The sequence below is a fragment of the Armigeres subalbatus genome, chromosome 2, assembly GCF_024139115.2.
Source record: "Armigeres subalbatus isolate Guangzhou_Male chromosome 2, GZ_Asu_2, whole genome shotgun sequence".
NCBI classification, from domain to species: Eukaryota; Metazoa; Arthropoda; class Insecta; order Diptera; family Culicidae; genus Armigeres; species Armigeres subalbatus.
In genome coordinates, this window is record NC_085140.1 from 255,208,600 (window position 1) to 255,231,676 (window position 23,077).

A 23,077-nucleotide genomic window follows, 5' to 3' on the forward strand; every position below is an offset into this window, starting at 1 on the left:
AGCGGAAGTTGTTTTACATGTTGTCGATGATCTTAACCAAGCATCTGGCGACCGGGTGATGCGATGGTGTTTATTTCACTTCCCTGCACATACTCGACTAGATGAGATGGGTGCGTTCTCTTACACACACCCCCACCGGGCGGGGGCAGAAGAGTGGCACGCTGTGGTTCCGTTTTCAACTGTCTTGTCGCGCCGTTATCAAGTGAACCCGCAGCGAATGTTATAAATTATGCAAAGATGGTTTTAATAAAATGTATCATCTCAAGTATAAACAGTCGCAAACCGGAGCATCACGGTTGAGTTGGTTTCCAGACTCCCACGCTAGCGCTACCGGCTTTGAGAGAACTAGTCTTGCTGCGTGAACAAGGATCAAGTTTTGGTTTTGAGCGGCTCGTTCATTAAGGGCAACACTGAGAAGTTTGAGCTGAGTTCTTGTTTCGAAGTCAAACGAGTCCTGGTGGAAAAGTTGTTATAAGCGCAAAGCTGATTAATGTGTTAGATATTTTTTTAGCAAAATAAATTACGAAGTTATGAAAATATGTCTATCAAAGGGTGTCTTACAGACATGAGAACTGTAAATAGCGGATTTATTGTTTTCCAGCTCGTCAATCTTTTCTAAGTCTTTCTTGAGGTTGTCGCCGATTATCGTAAGGCCTTTGTGCGTTTGTCATCCAGTGCGACACCAAATCTCCGTCTCATTGTCTGTCACGTCGCTATTAAGGTTTTTGCCATGTCGCCATTTTCCGATCATAGTAAGAAGATATTCGTTAATGCTTTAATTCGTTAAGCAAAAAAAAAAATATCAGCTTGTGGCACGAATATATTGTGGGATTGTGTCTATAGGGACTTACTTCCATGAAAAATGTCCGTGTGTCATTGGTGTGTCACAACAGCTCGATCAGAAAATCGTCTGTATTGTGCGCTGTGCGTCCTTGTGGGTTGTTGCTGCTATTTCACAAATTAATCGCATTAATCACTCCCCTTAAAAACAATATTTCAAATAAGCGTTTTCAATGAATATGTAATAATTGCTTTTAGTGCTACCTGTCGCTACTAATTCACACTTGCATTCCAAGCGATACTAGGCATAGCGATACCGGGCATAGCATGCACATATGTATATAACTTTCAAAGAATATTCTGACAAAATATTTTCGAACTAGGGTAAGACAAATACGTATTACATACCTTTTCAATTGAAATTATGTTTCACTCGAATTCAGTCACAAACTACGGCACGAACTACCATCTGAATCGTAATTATTTCAAATCAGCTCAACACTTAAACTTCATCCCACATAACTCACAACTAATCCAGTCCCAACTTTGCGTTTGCACCACGGCTGCGGTGTTGCTTTCACAGATTCCCATAAATATTTACGCGCAAACTTGTGACCAAGCCACAGGCCGGGGAAGCCATGAAGTGACAAGGTAAGCTCTAGTTTTCCAGCGGTTAGCGCTTTTCAACCCTACACTTGCAGTAAGCCTTTGAGCTATTAATGAAATACCGACCTGGTGCTAGCGCTGTGTGTGGGTCTTTGTGCCAACATAAATGTGAGTGGTTACTTTGCTTATGTTTCCTGCAGGTGCTTCCGCCCAGTTTGGGAAAGGTTGACGCCAGTACACGAGAAAACTAAATTTATTTAAAGTCCACTTGAAACATGCCCACAATGCTTAATGCCGGCTAAATTGGTGCACTGAAACATAGTTTTCCTAGTAAAATACTTTAAATGAACTTATTTTCCTTTGAAGGAGTCCAAATGAAAAAACTTGAACTATTTCGTCCCAGAAGATAAAATCTGAACCTGATTGATAATGAGAAGCAGCACTATATTTGGTAGGGAAATAAAGATGGCAAACATTATTACCGTCGTCGGGGGTGTAAATGGGTCAAATGGGGGTAAGTGTGGGTCACTGTTTCAACTACATATATAGAATACTTGTAGGATAAATTTAATGTATCTGAGGAAAAGATACTTTTTTGAACGATTTTGTTATCTTACTTCCAGGCTGGCGGTGAGGGCGCTAACCCATTCTTTACCCCAGACGCATTGTCATCCCCACGCAGTGTTGGTAAAACTCAATGTTTGTATGTTTGTATGTATGTTTGTATGTATGTTCCAGCATAACTTCTGAACGCCTTGGCCGATTTCACTACTACTACTACTACTACTTATTGGCATTACATCCCCACACTGGGACAGAGCCGCCTCGCAGCTTAGTGTTCATTAAGTACTTCCACAGTTATTCACTGCGAGGTTTCTAAGCCAGGTTATCATTTTTGCATTCGTATATCATGAGGCTAGGACGATGATACTTTTATGCCCAGGGAAATCGAGACAATTTCCAATCAGAAAATTGCCTAGATCGGCACCGGGAATCGAACCCAGCCACCCTCAGCATGGTCTTACTTTGTAGCCGCGCGTCTTACCGCACGGCTAAGGAGGGCCGATTTCAATCAAATATAAAACACACATTCTTTATCTTAAGTAGACGACGATAGGGGGGCTATGGATGCTCTTAGAAAAAGGGAGAGGGGTATTGCTAAGGCATCGATCAACCCAGTGTACTTTCTGAACCCCTTGACCGATTTCAATCAAACTTATTTTCCAAAAAAAGCATTTCGCTCCTAAAAGTGTTTAAAAACAATTTGGGTGCAATTTATTGTTTACACACGCGAGAGTATCCATTGTTCTATGTGGAGAAAGTTAATTTACTGTTAATTTACGAAGGAGATCAAAATAAAACCTACGATGATTCAAATGGATGATTCAACTCAGCCATGATTTTTTAGGTGCCGGGGAAGTTTCTTAAGATGTTTCGAAAGGGTGGCTCCAATACAAATTAAACAGAAATTTTTGCGTAACTCAGAACTAAGCAGAGAATAAATCAATTTCAGATGAAACGAAGTTCGTCGGGTCTGCTAGTTTATAATAAATATCTTACATAATGGCCTCACAGTTTTTCATAGACTTAAAATATACTGCATGTTTAAAAAGCTTGTAATGCAAAGCTAAAAAAAAAATACTGACGTTTTCACACTTTAGTCGATCGTAATATCACTGGTCCCACTTGGTCTCACTTTCAATTGAATTTGAAAGGCAAAGTTGGAATAGGGGAGGAGAAGACCACCAGCTGTCATCGAGAGAAAAAGTAGAATCATTGAAATTTCACACGGTGTAGTATAGGAAATGAAGTTTATTTTAAGGACGTTTCTCAAAAATTCTTGGTTTACGGGGTTAGAATTTTAAAATCACACAAAATAGACATGATATCTCGAATTTTATATTTTTTTTGAATAAGGTGTTAATGCCTAAGATTGTTGAATTTCTAACCCCTCAAACTAAAAATTGTTCGACAAAAAAATTTCTATAACGTTCTAGAGACATTTTAATTTTCATTTCCTATATCATGCCATGTCAAGTTTCCAAGGTTATACTTTTTCTCTAAACTTTTCCAGGTGGCAGCACTGATGAAGGAACCCCATGAAATCTGATATAATATGATATGAATAATATCCATTGCTTTTATCTATCTTGGGGAACGTCCACAAATTACGTAACGCTTAGAGGGGGAGGGGGGTTGAGTGAAGTGTGACGATCCATACAAAATTTTCAGAAGCCTCATACAAAAAGTGTGTCATGGGGGGGAGGGGGGTTGCAAAAGTCAAATTTTTGCGTTACGTAATTAATGGATCTATGGATCTTAACGTCTCACGTCAAACCTTTGCCATACGCAACCACGACAACGCAGAATAATTTGAATTGGGCATCAGTAGGCCATGACTTACAAAACGTTTCTAAAGCAACCAGTTTTTCTGCTGAGCCCTGATTAGTTATGGACGACTCAGGTGTCACAGTAAGTACTATTGTGTCCCCGACAGTTACCTAACGTATTCGCTTGGTCCCTTTCCGGTGGCTCGAGGCTACACATTTGGCGATCTTTGCCGGACATAATCTTGACGATAGGGTAAGACGGTATAATGCGCCCCACCTCTGCTAGTTTACTGTCTCCTTGCCTTAAATTGGACCTTGGCCACCGGAGATGTTCCGGGTTTTCGAGGGTATATTCAAGATGCATTTTCCCACTGCTTGTCATTTTATGTGGCGTTTACTATTATCATGTTTTATGCTTTCTACAAAAACTAGAACTAATATGCCGACCAATCGTGGCTGTAGATCAAGAATCCATCAAAACTAAGCAGAGAAATGGCCATTTCCGGTAAAAGTATACTAGTGCAAACGGAACAGTATCCTCATGTCGTACAGGGCGGCCTTAGACCGGTACGATTTTTTATATCCAGCTTTTCGTTCTTTGAGTAGCAGAGCAGCACGCGCAGTTCTTCGGCGTCAAAATCTTTATCGGATATGGTCTGCTATCAGTTACATTCCTAGAGTTTTAAAGCTGTTTGTGAAAGAAACATCGTTAGTAAATATTAGAGCTACATGTTTAGGATAACTTACTAATCTATTGTCCCGTTTCACATAGTCATTCGGTGTCCTTTCGTACTGCGTCAAGGTGAGGAAGATTGTCCCGAAACAGGACAATGAAATCATACGGATATTGGTTTGCCCACTTTACTAGTAAAGGCGGCATGTGGTATGCTTTCGGGCAAGCAAGCAAGCCCTAATCAATCGGCTCTCCTACCACTTTGTCCTTGAAGTATGTAAACTGACTGCAGCCATTCGTACGTGCAGGTCATATTTATCCAGAGCAACAAAATTCTTTGACCCTCGACCCTCGATGAGACATAATTTCCGAAATCGATCATAGTAAATAATCTTTAAGCTTTTTAATAAATTTTGGAAGGAATAGTATTCTGGAGATTAGAATATAGGCAAGAAAATAGGACAAGTTAAATACTTACCCGTAGATGCGATTAAAAAATAAATAAGTCGAGTCGGAGAGATTCTTAACTTTTTCCAACTTCTGTTATTTTCAAGACAGTGTTCGTTTCGGAAGCCAAAGAACGGTGACGTTAAACTCACACCTCATAAATGAAATTTGGTGTGAGTTTGACGTCAGCAATCAGCTGATCAGAAATGAACCATTTGAACCATTGCATCATAACGTCATAAGACAATTTTTTTTACCCGTATTCAAATGGCGAGTGAAGTTTCATGAGGGCAATGTTTACATTTTTTTTATATGGAGTTTTTGGCTCGTGCAAACGTCTATGTTTACACTTTTTGAGCTACTAATAGGCCTTTTCATGTGACACTGCCGGGACTGCCGGGTTGTAAGCAAGTGCAGTCTCGGCAGTTGCACATGAAAAGGCCAATTCGAATTTCATTGTCACACGCATCAAGTAACTTGACTGTAACTGTTCTCTTTTCCTATAAATAAATATAATCGCGGTGTAAACTAAACTTGTTAAATTTCGCTTCTCCATTTAAAAATAAGTTTTGATATTAGCTCATTACTACTAGATAATGGAAGTTTATAATCTCTGGGTAAAATAGCATAATAGGAGCATATTTTTGCCACAACAGCACCACGACACCACTTCGCTTAGTAAAAATGATGAAAATAGCCAACACCGCCCAGCAAGCAAGACCCATTCTTCCCGGAATAACTTACGGAGCTGGAACAAAATCAATACGTTGCGAAAGCACTAACGTTGGCTGTCGAAAGAACGTCGTAGTTTATACCTGGCTTACTTCATCGATTAGACATACTGTAAGTATGTAAACAACACTGCTCGGGATTGATTTTTTTGACAATGGAATTTTCAATTTTCAATAGTTGGAACAGCAACAGAAACTACTTCGTGTGGAACCCAAGGATATATTTTCCATCGTCTTTTAGAGATCGTCAAGTTATACACCCACACTCTTGACTGTTGCTTGCTAACGACACCTATTCGGAAAGGGTCTTAGAGTGAAAAATCCACGCACCATCTTCGTTGTCACCACCGGAAAATCCGAAAATGCACCTTTACTACCAATTCAAATGAACTACGAAAGAATAGTCGATGAGATGGCACACTGGAAAGCGACATTAGAGGGCGATCCTCCAGGACAGTCAGCCGGCCAAGTACATTTCTTTTTTAATTATATTCCTTTCAATTTTATGTTAAATCTGAAGTATTGATCAAATCTGTTTGCTACATTCAATCAAAAGTTTATCCAAGATCTCTTTCTACAATTCGTCCAAAATTCATTTGCAAAGTCCAGCTTAATTTTCAATTTTTACAATTTCTATAAAGATTCGTCTGGAATTTCCATCAAGTAATCTTTCAGGAATATCTGAATATTTATCTAAGATTTTTTTTACGGGAAATGTTTTAAGAGTTTCTTCGAAAGTTCCTCCGAGAATTACATCCTCAATTATTTTGGAAAATTTGGATTCGTAGGAAAATTTCTTCTGAAATTCGTATCGATTAAAAAAATGTTCTAGATTTCCTTGAAAATTTCTGTTGAGATTAGTTATTTGAATGTGTATTTAGAATTCTATTGCAAATGGCTTCAAAAAAAATTAATAAGGAACTTCTTTGGAAATTCTCCTTCTGAAATTCATTCGTCATTTCAATTAAATGATCAATTACAGCAAAATGAAAAGGAAAAATTAAGCTAAATACCTCCAGTAATAAATTTCTCCAATAATTTCTCGATTGTTTTATGTACCGTGAATATCCCCAGCAATATTTTTAATAACTCCAGGAGGAATTCTTGCTATTCACCTGGAATTCTCCCAGGCATTCCTACAACAATTCCATCAGGAACTTCGTTTTCTCACCGGCAATTTATCCAGGTATTCCATCAGTAATTCCGTCCGTAATATTTCTAGCTTTTCTAACGGGAATTTCTCTAAAGATTACTCTATTCTTTATTCTTTATTTGGAGCAGGGAAAAGCCCGCTTGAGTAGAGCAAAATCCCTTCCTCAAGCGGGCGCAAAACCTCCTCTTCTTTTATATCAACAGAAATTACAATTTCCAACAGATACAATATTTCTTAAGACTATTACAATGTTACAATTAAAGAATACTTAATGTCTATCCTGACTAACTATTTATCAAAGGGTGTTTGTGTTAGAAGCGGCAAGTATTCGACAAAACTTTTTCCGAAGATTGGGACGAGAAAGGTGAAAGTCAAATTCAGTAGCACATCGATTGAAGATACGGCTCATACTAGTGAATGGCTCGTTATGTCCATAATTTGTACGAGCACCCTGGAGGAACAAAAAAGAACTGAACCTAAGCTGACGACAAGGCGCATTAAGGTTCAAAAGAGAGAGCAAATAGGAGGAATCAATTCTTGATTGAAGAAGGTCGGAAATAAATAAAGCCCTTGATATATCCCGACGCTCGCTCAACAACTCTAATCCAATGAGCTTACAGCGGTCATGGTAACTTGGTAGGTTGTTTGGATCATGCCAGTGGAGATGCCGTAACGCGAAACGAACAAATTTGCGTTGGATTGCCTCGATACGCAATATACTGTTTTGGTAAAACGGTGCCCAAACAACAGAAGAGAATTCTAGAATCGATCTTACCAAGGAACAATACAGTGCTTTCAAACAATGGATATTCTTGAAGCCTTTAGATATGCGGAAAATGAAACCAAGCATCTTAGAAGCTTTGGAGGACACGAATGCGACATGATCGTTGAAAGATAGTTTTGAATCTAATAGTACGCCCAGATCCTTAACGACGCGTTCTTTTTTAAGATTCGTTGTTCGAATTTTGTAGCAGTAGTCAATCGAGGAGCGTTTGCGCGAGAATGAGATCACTGAACATTTGTCAGCATTAAGTACCATGCGGTTTATCTCACACCAATCGATGAACACGTCAAGCTGAGTTTGCAAGAAATAGGCATCAGAAGCGTCATTAACAATCCAGTAAAGTTTGAAATCGTCGGCAAAGGACAACTTAAATGATCTTATAAGCTGGTGAACGTCGTTGAGATAAACTAGGAAAATTAACGGCCCTAGGTGGCTACCCTGTGGTACACCTGAAGTAGCGGGAAAGTATGATGAGATGGAATCGCCAATCTAAATGGCCATTTCCGACCGGATAGATAAGATTCAAGCCAGCAGAGGAAAGGTCCAGAGAAACCGAGACGTCCGAACTTAGCAATCGCAATCTTGTGGTTGATTTTATCGAATGCTGCGGAGAAATCAGTATAAATTGAATCCACTTGTTGTCTTTTCTGCAGAGCTCGAATGATGAACGATGTATAGACGGTCAAGTTGGTACTTGTTGAGCGCTTCGGCATGAATCCATGTTGATATTCAGAGATGTAATCGCGACAGTTATGAAACATAAAGTTATAAACTACTTTTTCAAATAGCTTTGAAATTGCACACAAGGCGGCTATACCACGGTAATTGCTGACCTCCCGTTTGTTGCCTTTTTTAAAAACAGGGAAAAGGTAGGAGTATTTCCAGTGATCGGGGAATGTCCCATTTTGAAGCGATAGGTTGAACAGTGTTGAGATAGGTTTTGATAAGCTTCCGGAGCACTTCTTCAGAATGATTGCAGGAATACCATCGGGTCTGGATTTTGTTGAGCCCTTAATTAAGCAACAAATATTATCGACCATTTCAGCTTTGACGAACGGATGATTACCGACTGGAGGACGAACAGGAACGTTGATGGCAGCTATGCGAGCTTGATCCGCATCTAGAGCTTCTTAAGTATAAACGCTTGTTAAATGACTTTTGAAAAGATCACAGATTCCTTCGGAAGATGAACGTTCAGTGGTACTCATAGACATGACAGTAGGTAGGCCAGATTCTTTCCGCTGGATATTGACGTAATTCCAGATTGTGTCGTAGTTTAAGCTGAACTTTTCGTTGGTAAGAGGAAAACAGCCTTTTGTTCAAACGTTTGCAACGGGAGTTTGCCAAGAGGTAGATTTGTTTGTAATGGCGAGATTTGAACTTCGAGTAATTTCGAAGAGCAGATCGTTTTAATCTTTTAAAACGCTTCAGACGTTTATTACTCCAAGGTGGGTTTGGCGGAGACTTGCGGGAACGCTTCGGAATGAATTGATCGATGGCATACAAAACAATATTGCTAAATGCAATTATTGAAGAATTAATATCCTGGTCGATGATGGTGCGCCAATCTATGTCCAAGAAGAAGGTATTCATACTAGTATAATCACCATTTTCGAAATCATAGTATACTGCTTCGGAAGAATCCTTAAACACGCAAGGTATGGCACCGCAAATTTCTATCAATAGAGGCGGGTGATGAATCGACGATCTAACGAGCGGAGACGGAGCTTCTATTAATGAAAATTTGACATCTCCCTCGATACTACCGAAACTCTAGAAGGAACTCGTGAGAATTCTCCAGGACAAATTCCTGAAAATCCTCTAGGAGTTCTTCCTGGAATTTCTCCAGGAGCTTCTCCTAGGATTCTTTCAGGAGTTTCTTGAGTAACTGGAATTCCAGGAGGAACTACTGGATAAATTCTTAGCGGAACTTCTGGAAGAACTCCTGGAACAACTGCATCGAATAAGACACATGGTGAAATTAGTGCGTCAAGTTGGCACCTCAAGTCCCACATAAAAACTGATTATAAAACTAAGAAGTACACTTATATCTTGAACTTTCATTATTTGTACACATTCTATAAAAGAAGGAAGCTAGTTATGAAGAATATTTTGTGAATCATCGATTATTTTAAAATGAAGATTCTTTTCAAAAAAACTGTCGAATATGTGGTAATGGTAAACGTATAATTTGTTCTATATTGTTGTGTCTAATTTATGCACGGAATTTCCATCGTTAAGTTGATTTCCACTATACTGCATCTTTAATTTCTAAATACGCTAGAAGACTGTGCGTCTAATATATTATGTGATAACCGTGTCTCATTTGCCTCAAAATTGATCTTCTGTATCCATTAGGGATAACTTGCTATATCCCAATCTATATAAAAAAAAACGATCTATTTCATCCAAAATATTTATTACAGTACAAATTTAAAAGAAAATTGGTACAATTATTATGCGTTGAAGTCTTTTGTGAGTAAAAATTACTCATGAGTGAGTAAATATTTTCTTCATACTCACTCGCGAGTATGAGTATTACAGTTCAAACTCCGGTGTGAGTATACTCGCAGTGAGTTTGAAAAGGAATACTCAAACTCGCGAGTGAGTGAGCAGGTCTCAAGCGGTGCTCACTCATTTCTCAACACTGCCTGCCAGGAGGGGCCGGATTTGGCACCGTCTGGAACCATGCATATTGCATGTATGGGTGTCGAAATTCATGTTTTCCCAAAACGATAAATATAGAATCTTTATTAAAGATGCATTTTGATGACTGGAAGACTCTCTGGCCAATTTGTAACAGGTTCCGGGTGTTCTGCGAAAGTGACATTTGTTCAGGCCAATCCCGTTCCGTTTTCACGAAAATGGCCATATCTCTGCGTATACCTAACGGATTTTCGATCTGAAGCCAGCATTGTTCAGCATATTAGTTCTAGTTTCCGAGGAAAGCATAAAACATGATGGCAGCAAACGTCACATAAAATGACAAGCAGAAGAAAAAAATGCATTTTTAAAATATCCTCGGAAAACCCGGAACATCTCCGCTGGCTAAGGGCCAATCTGAGATTTTGCAAAAGGACAGTATACTAAAAGAATTTCCGCGTCCGATAGTCCCGGTCAAAATCGTATTATTCTACTCAATGTTATGCTTAGAGATGTGCGCCGCCACATGTCACACCAGTGATCTATAATTTTCCACGCTGATTCAAGTTTGAAGAAGTCCGCAAAATTCTCCGTGGATATTCTGAAGACTCAGTGGCATTTCCGCAAATTTTTGCTTGGCCCCTAGAACATCACGTTAGAACTTACCAATAACAATGATTTCCTTCCAAATTTAATATAATTTCTCGTTAGAAAACTTTGAGTGTAAAATCCAAAAACACTTGTAGAAATATAATTTTTGAACGGAGAAAAATCTTTTGACAGAAAGCCATTTTGCTGAAGGCCACAACCCAACAAACATTGGAGGTGAATAATGCGCTTATAACCAAAAATAGTCCTCTATAGCTTATATTGCTAAAATTGTTTGTTGGTAAGGCTGAAAGTTTTTTAGCCTAATATGTTGTTTGATCAAACAAACCATTTGGCTGAGGCCCATCTAATCTCACATTATTTTGCCAAAAATGTCATTTGGTCGAACAGTCCCTTTGACTGACAAAAAAACCAGTCCAATTGGCTGAAAAGGTCGTGTGCCAGAAAGGGTCATTTGGACAAGATGGGCATTGTGCCGAAAGTCTCGTTCTGTTGAATTGGTCATTTTGCAAAAAAATCCGTTTAGTCGAATAGGTCATTTGGCAGAAAATGCCGTTTGGCCGAAATGGTTGATTTGCAGACAGTACAGTGGCTTTTTCTGCCAAACGATGTTTTCTATCAAACGGCATGCATTTTCGGCGAAATGATCTATTCGGTCAAATGACTTTTTTGGCCTAACGACCGTTTCGGCCAAATGCCATTTTCCGCCAAATAAACTGTCAACTACTCGGTCAAATCACCAGTTGGGCAGAATGTGCCTTTCGGCTGCTTGTCGCTTCCGGCTAAATGTCATTTTCGGTCAAACCATTTTCGACCTAATACCGGTTCAGACAAACATTTTGCTTCGCCTAATGGAATTTGACTAGATGACTTTCGACCTAACGTGTTATTCAAACATGTGGCTTTCGAATAAATGGTTTTTCGCAGAATGACTTTCGGGCAGACGACAGGTGGGGTCGTTTGGGCGAAAGGTGTTTGGCCAAATATGTTATTAGGCCGATCAAACCATCAGGCAAAAACCTTGTCATTTGTACGATTGGCCATTTTGCCGCAAACATATTTTGGCAAAAAGGTGTTTTTGGCCGTTTGGCCAAAAATGTTATTTGGCAAAACATGGATGTTTTTGACCATATAACCCGATAACCCGTTCAGTAATCAACAATTGGTCGTTGGACCAAATCAAATTGCCCTTTTTTTCAATCATTTCGGCCAAACGACATTTTTAGCCTAACGACGTGTAAAAGAAGAGTGTTTTTTTTTTCAAATTACCAACTCGGTCGTATGTCGCTAACCACCTTTTGATGGTATGAGACGGTGGAGAAAAAATTCTATAATGAGAAAAAAATCAAATCCGAATATTTCAACCTTACTTATTTTTGGTTTATCATTTAGCGGAAGACTTACATATATTCAATAGTGAAGGTGGATCAGGACGGACAAGTGATAGACAAATATAGGAAATGAAATTGAAATTAACAGAATTGTGATAAAAAGGAAGCATAGACTATCCTTGGCCAATGTTAGATGAAACGGTGTGTGCATTTTTTAACCCTTTAGCATTCGTTGCAGTATATGAATTTGTTTTCAATTTGTTTTAACATTACATGAATTGAGATATATAGCCAAAAGTTGAAATTGTAGACTAACAGTGAATTGAAATCATTGAACCGTCGTAAACTAATTACGTTAGCAATTTTTCTGGGTTTTTCGAACCTCCCTCCCCCATGTAACATTTTTTCCATACAAATCATTTTTTATTTATATGGAGCGTAAGAAAATGGGGTCTGCCTTCCCCCCATAAGTGCTCACGTAATTAGTGTACTACTAAGATCAATCATTCGAATATCTTCCTCCCCCATTACACAATAAATCATTAGGTGAGACTGGGGAGACTTGATCCCCTTTTTTTGATTTCCGATATATCACAGCCAGAAATAAATCGCGTATGTTTATTTCTACACAGACTATCTAAGAAATATGGTATTTAACTTCACTGATGGATGACAGTTCTTGAATTATTGTTGTTATTGATACACAATCGATTTTTTGGAGTGCTGTCAAAAATCGACTTTTAAAACATTCGGGGGAAATTGATCCCACTTCAAGAACTTGCTTTGATAAAATTAAAAAGGTGCCCTCAGATTTTAAAAATATTTTTACTTCAAAATACGAGGATTTTTCGAATTGCTGTGCGTATACATGAACGATTTTTGTTATTGAATTCTACAGTACATGCAATTTTCAAATTTAGGGAGGTTTGATCCCCTTTCTATGATATCTACGCAATAAATATTTTTTCGTCTGATCGCGCACCAAATAATTTACTCACACGACCGCGCGAACTATCAGCTTAATGAGAAGAATCACGATAGAACACGCACTAATTGATTTTCATTTCGACCACACAGAATAACAAAATCGGACCGTACAAACTTTCTAAATACTGAGCAGAAACACGACAAAACAGGCACTCTGTTCGCTCTAATCGCTGTTGTATTTCGAATTTATTCAGTCCAATGAAATCTCCATAAAAAAGGATTCTCAAAAGCATTTTTTTTCTTGTTTGGGTATGTTTGCAAAAAAAATCCCTGCTGAACGTGTCCAGCATAACGAGTGAACAAACAAGGGCCAATGGCCAACATTTAACGTGATTAACGTAGAACGGACACGCCCGACGGGCGATAATTACCTCCTCCCCTTTCGCTATTACTATAAAGACAAGGAAAATGAGCATTAATTAGTCCCTCGCAGAACAATTCCGTGTTGTCCTTCCAACGTAACTGGAGGTATCCCATCCCAAATATTAGCTTTGTTGTTCCGGAGACTGTTGCCCATCGATGTTGAATTTCTTTGGGAAAACTTGAGATAAAAAAAAAGGATTCCTTTCTTGTTTGGTTCACATTTCAGCTATTTCGGGTAGAGTGAAACACATTAATTGTTTATTTACGACACAAGACTGAACAAACAGACTATCTTTATGAAGCAGGACTCAAAATATCGTCATATTGCTAATTTGCGAATAGGCCATACAATGGTGCTTTGCACTTCTGCAGTATGGAGTGATTTAATTAAAAAAGTGGCTCTTACAACAGATTGGAAGTAAGAAAGTCATTTGTATAGCACACTAAATATTCCTATGATTAATATAAAAAAATTGTTTCATGATCATGACAGTTTTACATCATGGAAAATGGCTACAAAGGGTCATATGTATCAAAAATATCTAACACGCGATTTAACTCAATTGCGACTCTATTGGAATAATTAAGCTTTATGCACAATAGTATGGTTTCTCACATTTGAATCTTGCTAGGTTCATTGATCGATGATTCTGGTAGTTTTTGTTAGCTGGACTTAAATCATGTGTGATAGTTTTGAGAATTTGATTTTTCTCGTTGTTTTAGATATCATCAATTGCGAGTTATGAAATAACGATCGGAGCATAAAGTAATTTCTTCTGACATTTTTAGATTAGTCACTGGCGATTCGTTTATTGTAAATGCATCTCATAATGCTTTCAGGAAGCATAGCCATTTTCGCATTTTCATTTCCCTTATTTTGGTTTGACGTTTCACCTGGGTCCTGTATCTGTGTCGGATATGTATCTGTGTCGGATATGTATCTGTGTCGGATATCTTAATAAGTACTTGTACAATCAGGCTCTTAAACACATTCTTTACGCGTTTTTTTAAACCATTATCATTTTAATCTTGATTTGGATAAGGACGGGTATTCAACCCAACATTGCACCATTAGAGCATATTCACCAGAATGTTATTAAAACGAGACCAACTGAATCTGTAACATTTTCTTTCTGTTTTCTCTTCCCCAATGCGAAAAACAGGTTTCCTGGTGGACAAGTTTGGTCGGTACAAGCCAGTGGTGATTATGAGTCTGCTGCTAAATGCATTATTCCATCACTCTCTGATGTTGATCCCGCAGCAGGAAATCCCCGGCAAGCTACCGGAAGCATATGTAATGAGACATCCGGACACGGGAAGCGTCGAGGTAGGTGTAATTTATGATGTCAGCTCAGCCAGGCCCTGGCCAACCACCTAGCGTGCTACTGTGCGGTGCCCTTGTGCAACATGTTGAATTGGCCACTGGTGGATAAGAACCCCGGTGAAATGTTGCATGGTGGTCCAGGATGGAAGTTTAGACAAATCAATACATATGCATGCAGCATATATTTAATCATTTTGAACAAGGCTTCAAAACGTAACTAAGTTGTACCACGCTAGTAACAAGGAACAAGCTTTTGAGCATTATCATTAACCACTACATAGTACATGTAGTGTAGGTTCTGGTCGATACGATGTGCTTTTTTTATTTCTAATTTCCGTTGTTTATGGTTTGATTGATACTATCGAGCATCGAATCAAAAAATGCCCTCAAGCCAAAACGATGTGGGATAGGTGTTCTAAGTATAACATAGTATGATAGAGATTGAAGCCAAATCGGTCAACGTTTGGGCGGTGCTAGGCTCGTTGGAAGTTTATGTATGCAGAAACATCCAAAAACAGTGAACAGCTGAACGGTACAATTTACGATGAAGAAGTCTGATACTCATTCAGATCATATAACAAGAAAAGCAAATAAAAGAGGTCAAAACTGCACTTTAGGGAGATAGATTCAGTTATTTTCATCAATTCAAATTAAATAATTTGCGTTCATTTGAAGGCATTACAGTAGTTTTTGATTTTTTTTTTAAATTTTATTTTCATGGGGGACCTTTGGGAAAAATGGGGAAAAAGCAATGTGTTTAATAACTCCGGAACGCAGCTACCGATTGGGCCAATTTTCAAAAGCGAAAAATTAGGAAGGATTCCGCGTCGAATGCAACCTGTTGCAAGCAAATCGGTTAAGGCTAAGTATAAAAAAGTGCCTAACACATTTTTTTGTACACACATACATACATACATATATACACTAGTCGACCCGGCAGACGTTGTCCTGCATAGTAGGCGAAAATACGCGTTGTGAACTGTCCATTCGAAATTTCCATACGAATCATAATTTCAGTTTTTCACGATTTACTCGACTTTACTCGCAATTTTCGCATTAGGAAATGTTGTATAAACCCGTCGGAAGCGATAACGAACATATTTGCCTAAGGAATGAAGAAAATCATTTCAGCCGATTTCGAGTTATGCGGATACGAACACAGACCATTTCATTTTTATTATATAGATAGAAGATACATACATACATACATACACACATACATACATCACCTCAATTCGTCGAGCTGAGTCGATTGCTATATAACACTATGGGTCTCCATTGGAGACTCTCCAAGCCTTCTATCAAAATTTCGGTTTTAGAGTGATCCTATAGCCTTTACGTATACTTGGTATACGCGAAAGGTAAAACCCAGATTAATCCACCTAGTTGTGATGGTGCCTTTCTCGTTCGTTCAAAAGGTTTGAGAAATATATAAGAAAAATCTTACATAACACCAATATGGATATTCATATTTGTTTATATGCATAATAAAATGTCTCGCCGAACGCAACAAGTCGTATATGCGCCTAAAAAGGGATTTTGTTTTGTATTTTTGAAATTTGTATTTTGATCATAACTTCCGAACCCATAGTCTCGTCTGGCTAATTTTAAATAGGAAACAGGATTCTGTGCCAAATGCAACTTGTTGCAAGCAAATCGGAAAAATTAGACATTTTTTTACACGATTTTTTCGTATAAATTTGTATTTTGGCCATAACTGTCGATCCCATAATCCGATATGTCCAATTTTTAGTTGTAAACAATGGGACAGAATTTCGCGTCGATGGTTTCGAACAAATCGGTTAGGGATAAGTTCCAAAAAATGAGTGACACTATTTGCAACTTTTTGCGCACATATACGTTAATGTGGGTTTTTTCTTGATATCCAATATTTTTTGAGAGTCAAACTATCAGAAAGATTGTACCCCGTTTGGCATAATGGCCGTTCAACATAAAAGTCGTTTGGCATAATGGTCATTTTGCTAAGGGTATGCGATAACACACTTTTCCAAACGAAACGAAACGAAACGAAATGTAAAATGTCTATGTTGATTCGAAACGGAACGAAACGAAATATAGATTTACCAAGAGAGATATAATAACAGAAGAAGAAGAGTATGATAATTACCGCGTTCCCGATTATAAATCATTGGCGATAAGGCAATACCCCAGCATTTTTGCCGCTTTTAAACGAATTCATCGTAGAGTGTGTACTCACGAATCTGTTAAATTTTATATCTGTTCGGATTTTTCGTAAAAAAAATCAAATTCTGTAAAAAACCTTATTTCACTTAAAAATTTTATTGTCTCATCAGCGTGGCTTCATGGTATTAGGCTAAATCTAGGCAACCAAAACATTTATATATACACATCTGCCAGGCGTATACGGAGATAGATACTTGATAATAGCATGCACAAAGATATGTATTTCACAAATGTGATAGTAAAGTTTTTATGGCAGGTATGAAGAAATAATTCTTCCTTTCTCATATAAAAAGTTGTACCAGAATATGAGGCTCGGAGACCCATTTTTTTTTCCTTGTCGGGTATATTTTATTACTGCGACCATTTTTTTGATCTATTGTAATATATTCCCCTTTTTTTCTTGCTATGTCATTATGGCGTATCGCTATTGGAAGTGATCGTCATTGTTTGACTAACAGCTTCTCCCCAACACGGCTCAGCTTTTCGAATGAAATGTACCACCGAATTGGGATTTGTTCTACCAAGCTCAAGTGGTTCTATAAGCCCCTTGGTGAAGAACTTTTGGCTTGTTCGAAAAATTGCCGGACAACGGCATAATAGATGCACTGAGATCTTCTTTTTCTATGTCACAAAAGCGACATAGATCATTCTGAAGTTTCCTGTAGGCTTTAAATGATATCGATTCGGACAATGACCTGTAATAAGACCCGTATAAGTGCTTAAGTCTCTTTTAGATAATAATTCTAAGATGTTGCAAGTCATGGAAACATTTGGAGTGATAAAACGTTTCGATTGCCTGGCATTAGTTGCGTTCCTAAAATTGGTTTCAATTTTTATAGATTCCCATGCCTTCAGCTCCATACGATGGGAAGAAGTTGATAAGCTACAAAAAGGTTCTGGTCCTGTAAACCGGCTTGATGATTCGAGTCTCGCCAGCATAACGGTTTTTTTGTTGCCATATATTCCACAGTGTCCTGGAACCCAATATAGATTAACTTGGTTCCGACAAGACAATTTTTGGAGGGACTGAATGCATTCCCAAACTTGTTTTGAAGTGCATGTTGCCGACTTCAGAGCATTCAAAACTGCTTGGCTGTCGGACATTATGCATATATTTGAGTGTCTGTAGTTCCTACGCAAACATATTACAGAACACTCTAGAATTGCGTGAACTTCCGCTTGGAATACGGATGGCCAACTTCCCATGGGAATCGATATGTCTATCCCAGGGCCAGTAACTCCTGCTCCCACATGGTTGTTCAATTTTGAACCGTCAGTATAAAACGTAATTGATCCTGAACGAAGTGTTGGTCCTCCATTCAACCATGTATTGCGCCCAGGATCAATTACTTTGAATAGTCTATTGAAATTGTATTCTTTTTCCTCCATCCAGTCTTCATTGTTTAGTACTAGGGAGTTCATACTGAACGTTTAGAATACTAAGATGACTCTTGAGGTCACCTCCTAAGAGGTTTTCGGATCTTCTTATTCTCAAGGCACTCTTTTCAGCTTCTAATTGTACAATTTGATGCAGAAGAAGCATGTACAGTAAAGCATTTAGTGCACTCGATGGTGTACTGCTCATTGCACCTGTAATTGAGATAGTCGCTAATCGTTGAAGTTTTTCGAGCTTCATCTGAGCACTCTTCTCTTTCGTCTTTGGCCACCAGACCAACGAACCATAGGTAATTCTTGGTTTTACTATAGCTGAATATATCCAATGGATCATTTTCGGCTTAAGTCCCCATTTCCTACCAAAAGTTCGTTTACTAATCCATAGAGCATTTGTCGCTTTATTAATGGCGTGTTCTAAATGCATGTTCCAGTTAAGTTTGCTATCAAGAACTACGCCAAGGAATTTGACTGTATTTGAAAGTCCAATCGTGTACCTTTCAATATCATGTTGTTTAGTGAGAATTTCCTCCTACGCGTGAAGGGCACAATAGTGGTTTTGGACGGATTTACACTCAATCCTTCTCTATCGCACCATGTGGAGACATAGTTTAAAGCAGTTTGCATTCTGTTGGCGATAATGTCATTGTATTTGCCTCGTACTATTATGACAATATCGTCAGCGAAACCAATTACTTCGAAGCCCTGGGCTATAAGGTATTTGAGAAGATCATCTACTATTAAAGACCACAATAAAGGTGATAATACGGCTCCTTGTGGGCACCCTTTGATTGCTCTAACACTAATGTGAGAGTTTCCAAGGTTAGCTGATATTTCTCTTTTTGTTAACATTTCTTTAATCCAATCTACAATGCATTTATCGAAGCCACGATTTGACATTGCCTTTTTTATGGAATTATGAGAAGTGTTGTCAAAAGCTCCCTCTATATCTAAGAAAGCAGCAAGGGAAATTTCTTTTCCTTCAAAAGATTTTTCTAATTTTGTAACAACTGCATATAATGCGGTTACTGATGACTTACCTTCCTGATAAGCGAATTGGTGTTTGCTTAACGGTAGTTGGGTTAAATATGATGACTTGATATGTTCATCTATTATTTTTTCCATTGTTTTCAGTAGAACGGAGGACAAGCTTATAGGCCTAAAGGATTTTGGTGAGGTTTTATCCTTTTTATTTGCCTTGGGGATAAATGTCACCCGTACTTGTCGCCAAACAGATGGAATGTAGCTCAACGATATACTAGCTTGAAACAGCTTTGTGAGGATAGGTATTAAAATTGCCTTACCTTTTTGCAGTAGTACAGGAAAAATTCCATCACTAACCGGTGATTTGAAAGGTTCAAAGGAATCTATTGCCCATTCAACCTTTCTTTCAGTAAAAATTTGTGTGGCCAGAATACGTGCATCGTTCCTGGATCTTTCTAACTCAGTCATTTCGTTCACTGTTCCATGAATCTGATGGCTGATTTCAATGATTTCAGTTCCTATTGCATTCGCATTTAGGTCTTCATTTGAACTGATAATAGACCCCGGAAATGAGTGTTCATCATCAATTCTAACGTTTCACTCACGGATGTGGTGAATATGCCGTTATCTTTTTTTAAAGTACCGAGTCCATTAGTCCATGATCTTTGGCTAGGATTTTTTGCAACCTGGCAGCTGCTGGAGTATTTTCTATGTTTTCACATGTATTCCTTCAATGTATCCTTTTAGATCGCCTAATCTCTCGGTTGTAATCGGTGAGCGATTGTTTGTATTGTTCCCACTGTTGTGTTCGCTTAGCCCGGTTGAAAAGTTTTCGGGATCTTTTGCGCAGTTTTTGTAGTTTGTTGTTCCACCATGGTATGTCTCTATTTGTAGAGCGTAACCTATGGGGTACAACTTTCATTAAAAGAGTTTTGGATTTGCCTAGAAAGCTGGTTTGAGCTTTTCTCAAGTTCATCCCAGGAGTTTAAGTTAGATACAGACACATTTTTTCCGGCATCTAACTTAGAATTATATAGCTCCCAATCAGTTTTTCTGGGATCTTTGATATATTGTGTGAGTTGTTTTCCAGCCTCATACTCAAAAATGATATGTTTATGATCTGACAAGGATTCTTCACTTGAAACATGCCAGTTATTTATATTGTCCGAAATGAATGGACTACACAGCGTTAAGTCAAGAACTTCCTGCCTTACTGCGTTCATGAATGTTGGAGCATCTCCTCTATTACATATATCTATTTCATTTTTAGAAATGTAATCCAAAAGGTACTCACCTCTGTTGTTGATGTCCGTGCTGGCCCATACGGTATGATGAGCATTGGCATCACAGCCAATTATGAACGACTTGTTTTGTTTCTTACAATAAGAAACGAAAGTTGCTACTTCTAGTGGAGGTACATCGCCCACGTCGCCGGGAAAGTATGCTGACGCAACATATATTACCGTTGTCCCATGGACTGTTGGCACCTCCATCATGACCGCAACAATATCTCTTTTGATGAATTCTGTAATTGGAATTATGTTTATTCTTCCGTTCACTAAAATGGCAGCTCTTGGTGCAAGTTGCCCTTCATAGTAAATTAGCTTACTGAAATTTGTAGTTATTCCAAGTATCCTACTATTTATTGCCCATGGCTCCTGGATGAATGCGACATCCAGTTTGCTCTCCGTGAACCTTTTGCAAAGTACGGCTGATGCCCCCTTTGCGTGATGGAGGTTCACTTGAATGAACTTGATATTTTTATTGAAGGTCCTTTTTTTGTTTACCGCTTGCATGGGGATTTAGTATCTCCCTGTCTTTGGTTTCGCGGCCTCCTTTAATTGGATGTTTGTCTACTTGGACTTTAATGTCTCGGTACATCGACTTAATCCGTTTGTTTGACGTTCGAGGCTCGCTCTGCTTATGAACGTCGGTGCTTGTAGTGTGGCCAGAAGCATTATGGCTCTCTATTCCACACGGTCCAGCGATCTGAACAGATTGATCAACGCTTATCTTGTGTCATCTCCAGTTCCTTCACGTGTCATATGAGAGTATTTTTCATCCCTATGCTTTGGTCGTTCACTACCTTCTTGCTGATTTTTTCTGCGGAATTTCTTCCTCAGGGTTGCATTCCCAAATTTGTAGTCAAGTGAGAATTCACATTGCTTGATTGAGTTCAATGAAGCTCCATCGACTGTGAATACTAGTTCGACATGTCTTTGGCTAATGGTGTTGCGCTGTAGTATCCTCCATGCATCAACTGCTAGCCCATCATTTTAGCTTTCCAGGAGTGCCAGAATTTCTTCATTCTTATCTTCTGTGCTCCACGGAAAAAAGGCCGATCAATATTTCAGGTTGCGGGATATTTTTTTCATCCACCGCTGTGAGTTCAGCCCCAGGCCAGGGAGTTATTGTAGAAACTATGCTCTTCAGCCAGTCTGCTGTTTCTTTGTTTTTGCAGACTATTACTAAATAGCCCGATTTGAACACGCAGTCACCAAATTTTGGTTTCCGTTGTTCCTTCCGTTGCCCTCCTACTTTCGCCAGAATGGATATTTGGGTAGTTTTCAACTGTTCGGTTGTGAGCTCTGTTTCAGGGTATCCCGTCGAGAGAATCCATAGGTTCACATAATTCGCACCCTCTCTATATGACGGCTTGACTTTACCCTCGGATTTGCTTGTAGATGCCGAGTGTCCCGTCTGAGCCGAGTCGATTCTATGCTGCACTGAGCTGGTCTTGGCTTGGATTTTACCGCCGAGCGACGAGCGATTTTTGCGGGTGTTGGATTTCCGCTTTTATTTGATCCATTCAAGTCCATTTGTTTTGGGCGCTTGGACGGATCCGACGATTGCGGTGGTTTTCAGCTAGATGGTAAGCTTCCTCATAGCTAATCCCACGATCCAACAGTTTTTTAGGCGCCTTTGTCCAGCACCGCTCAGTTTTCTTGTTGTTCTGCCGTTGTCCTGAGATGGTGTATTTTCTGCCCATCGGAGGTATTTGGGACAATAATTGGTGGTGGTGAAGACAATAATGTTACGTTGATGCCATCTTCAAAGTCATCATCATCATCGTAATCATCAGCGTCTTCGGCACCATCATTATCCGTGTTCAGAATGGACGATGAACAGGAAAGTGCATCTTCGACTGAATCGCCTTGAAGCTGTAGAATCTCGTCTTCCCTTTCTCTGTCGATTTCCATTTTTGATGCACTCATTGTTGCGTTGATCAATACAAAGTATGATTCGGAGACCCATAGTCTTATATATTGTCGGCGTAACACCAACTTAGAATTCGGAAGTCGGGACTTCAGAACCGAACTTTCTTCCGAAGTTTTATCTGTCAAACTAATTGATACGTTGTTTAGCACATCTTTAGGTGATTCCAGCGCACACTACTTCTGAAGTTGGGAAAGTTGCCTGTATCTGGAGAAAAATCTAACCTCGGTATAAAAAGCACTCTAACTTTGTTCCGGATAGACAATACAAATGAGCTCGACGAAGTGAGCTATTATCTGTTTCTGTTTGCTCTTGTATATGTGTTTGTGTATATGAGACATGCAAAAATTGATGCCAAATTTTCATCATTAACCGACTTCAATTAAGTGCAAGAAACAGCTGTTTTGGTCAGTATGAGCTGAAAACAATCATGAGTAAAGAACCTTCAGCAATTTTAATGATCGTTCAACCCGTTCTGGATTTTTTTTGCAAATTCCATGCGAAGATCTAGAAATGCCC

General features: G+C 38.8%; 1 protein-coding gene across 9 annotated transcripts in view; it reads left to right on the plus strand.

The window, feature by feature from the left end:
* LOC134212097 (uncharacterized) overlaps positions 1-23,077 on the plus strand; it is a 152,728-nt gene that overhangs the window by 80,852 nt on the left and 48,799 nt on the right. For all 9 annotated transcript variants that reach the window (XM_062689631.1, XM_062689633.1, XM_062689636.1 and 6 more), the window contains exon 4: positions 14,601-14,764. In XM_062689631.1, the coding sequence (XP_062545615.1) occupies positions 14,601-14,764 (164 nt within the window). The remainder of the gene's footprint in view (positions 1-14,600; positions 14,765-23,077) is intronic.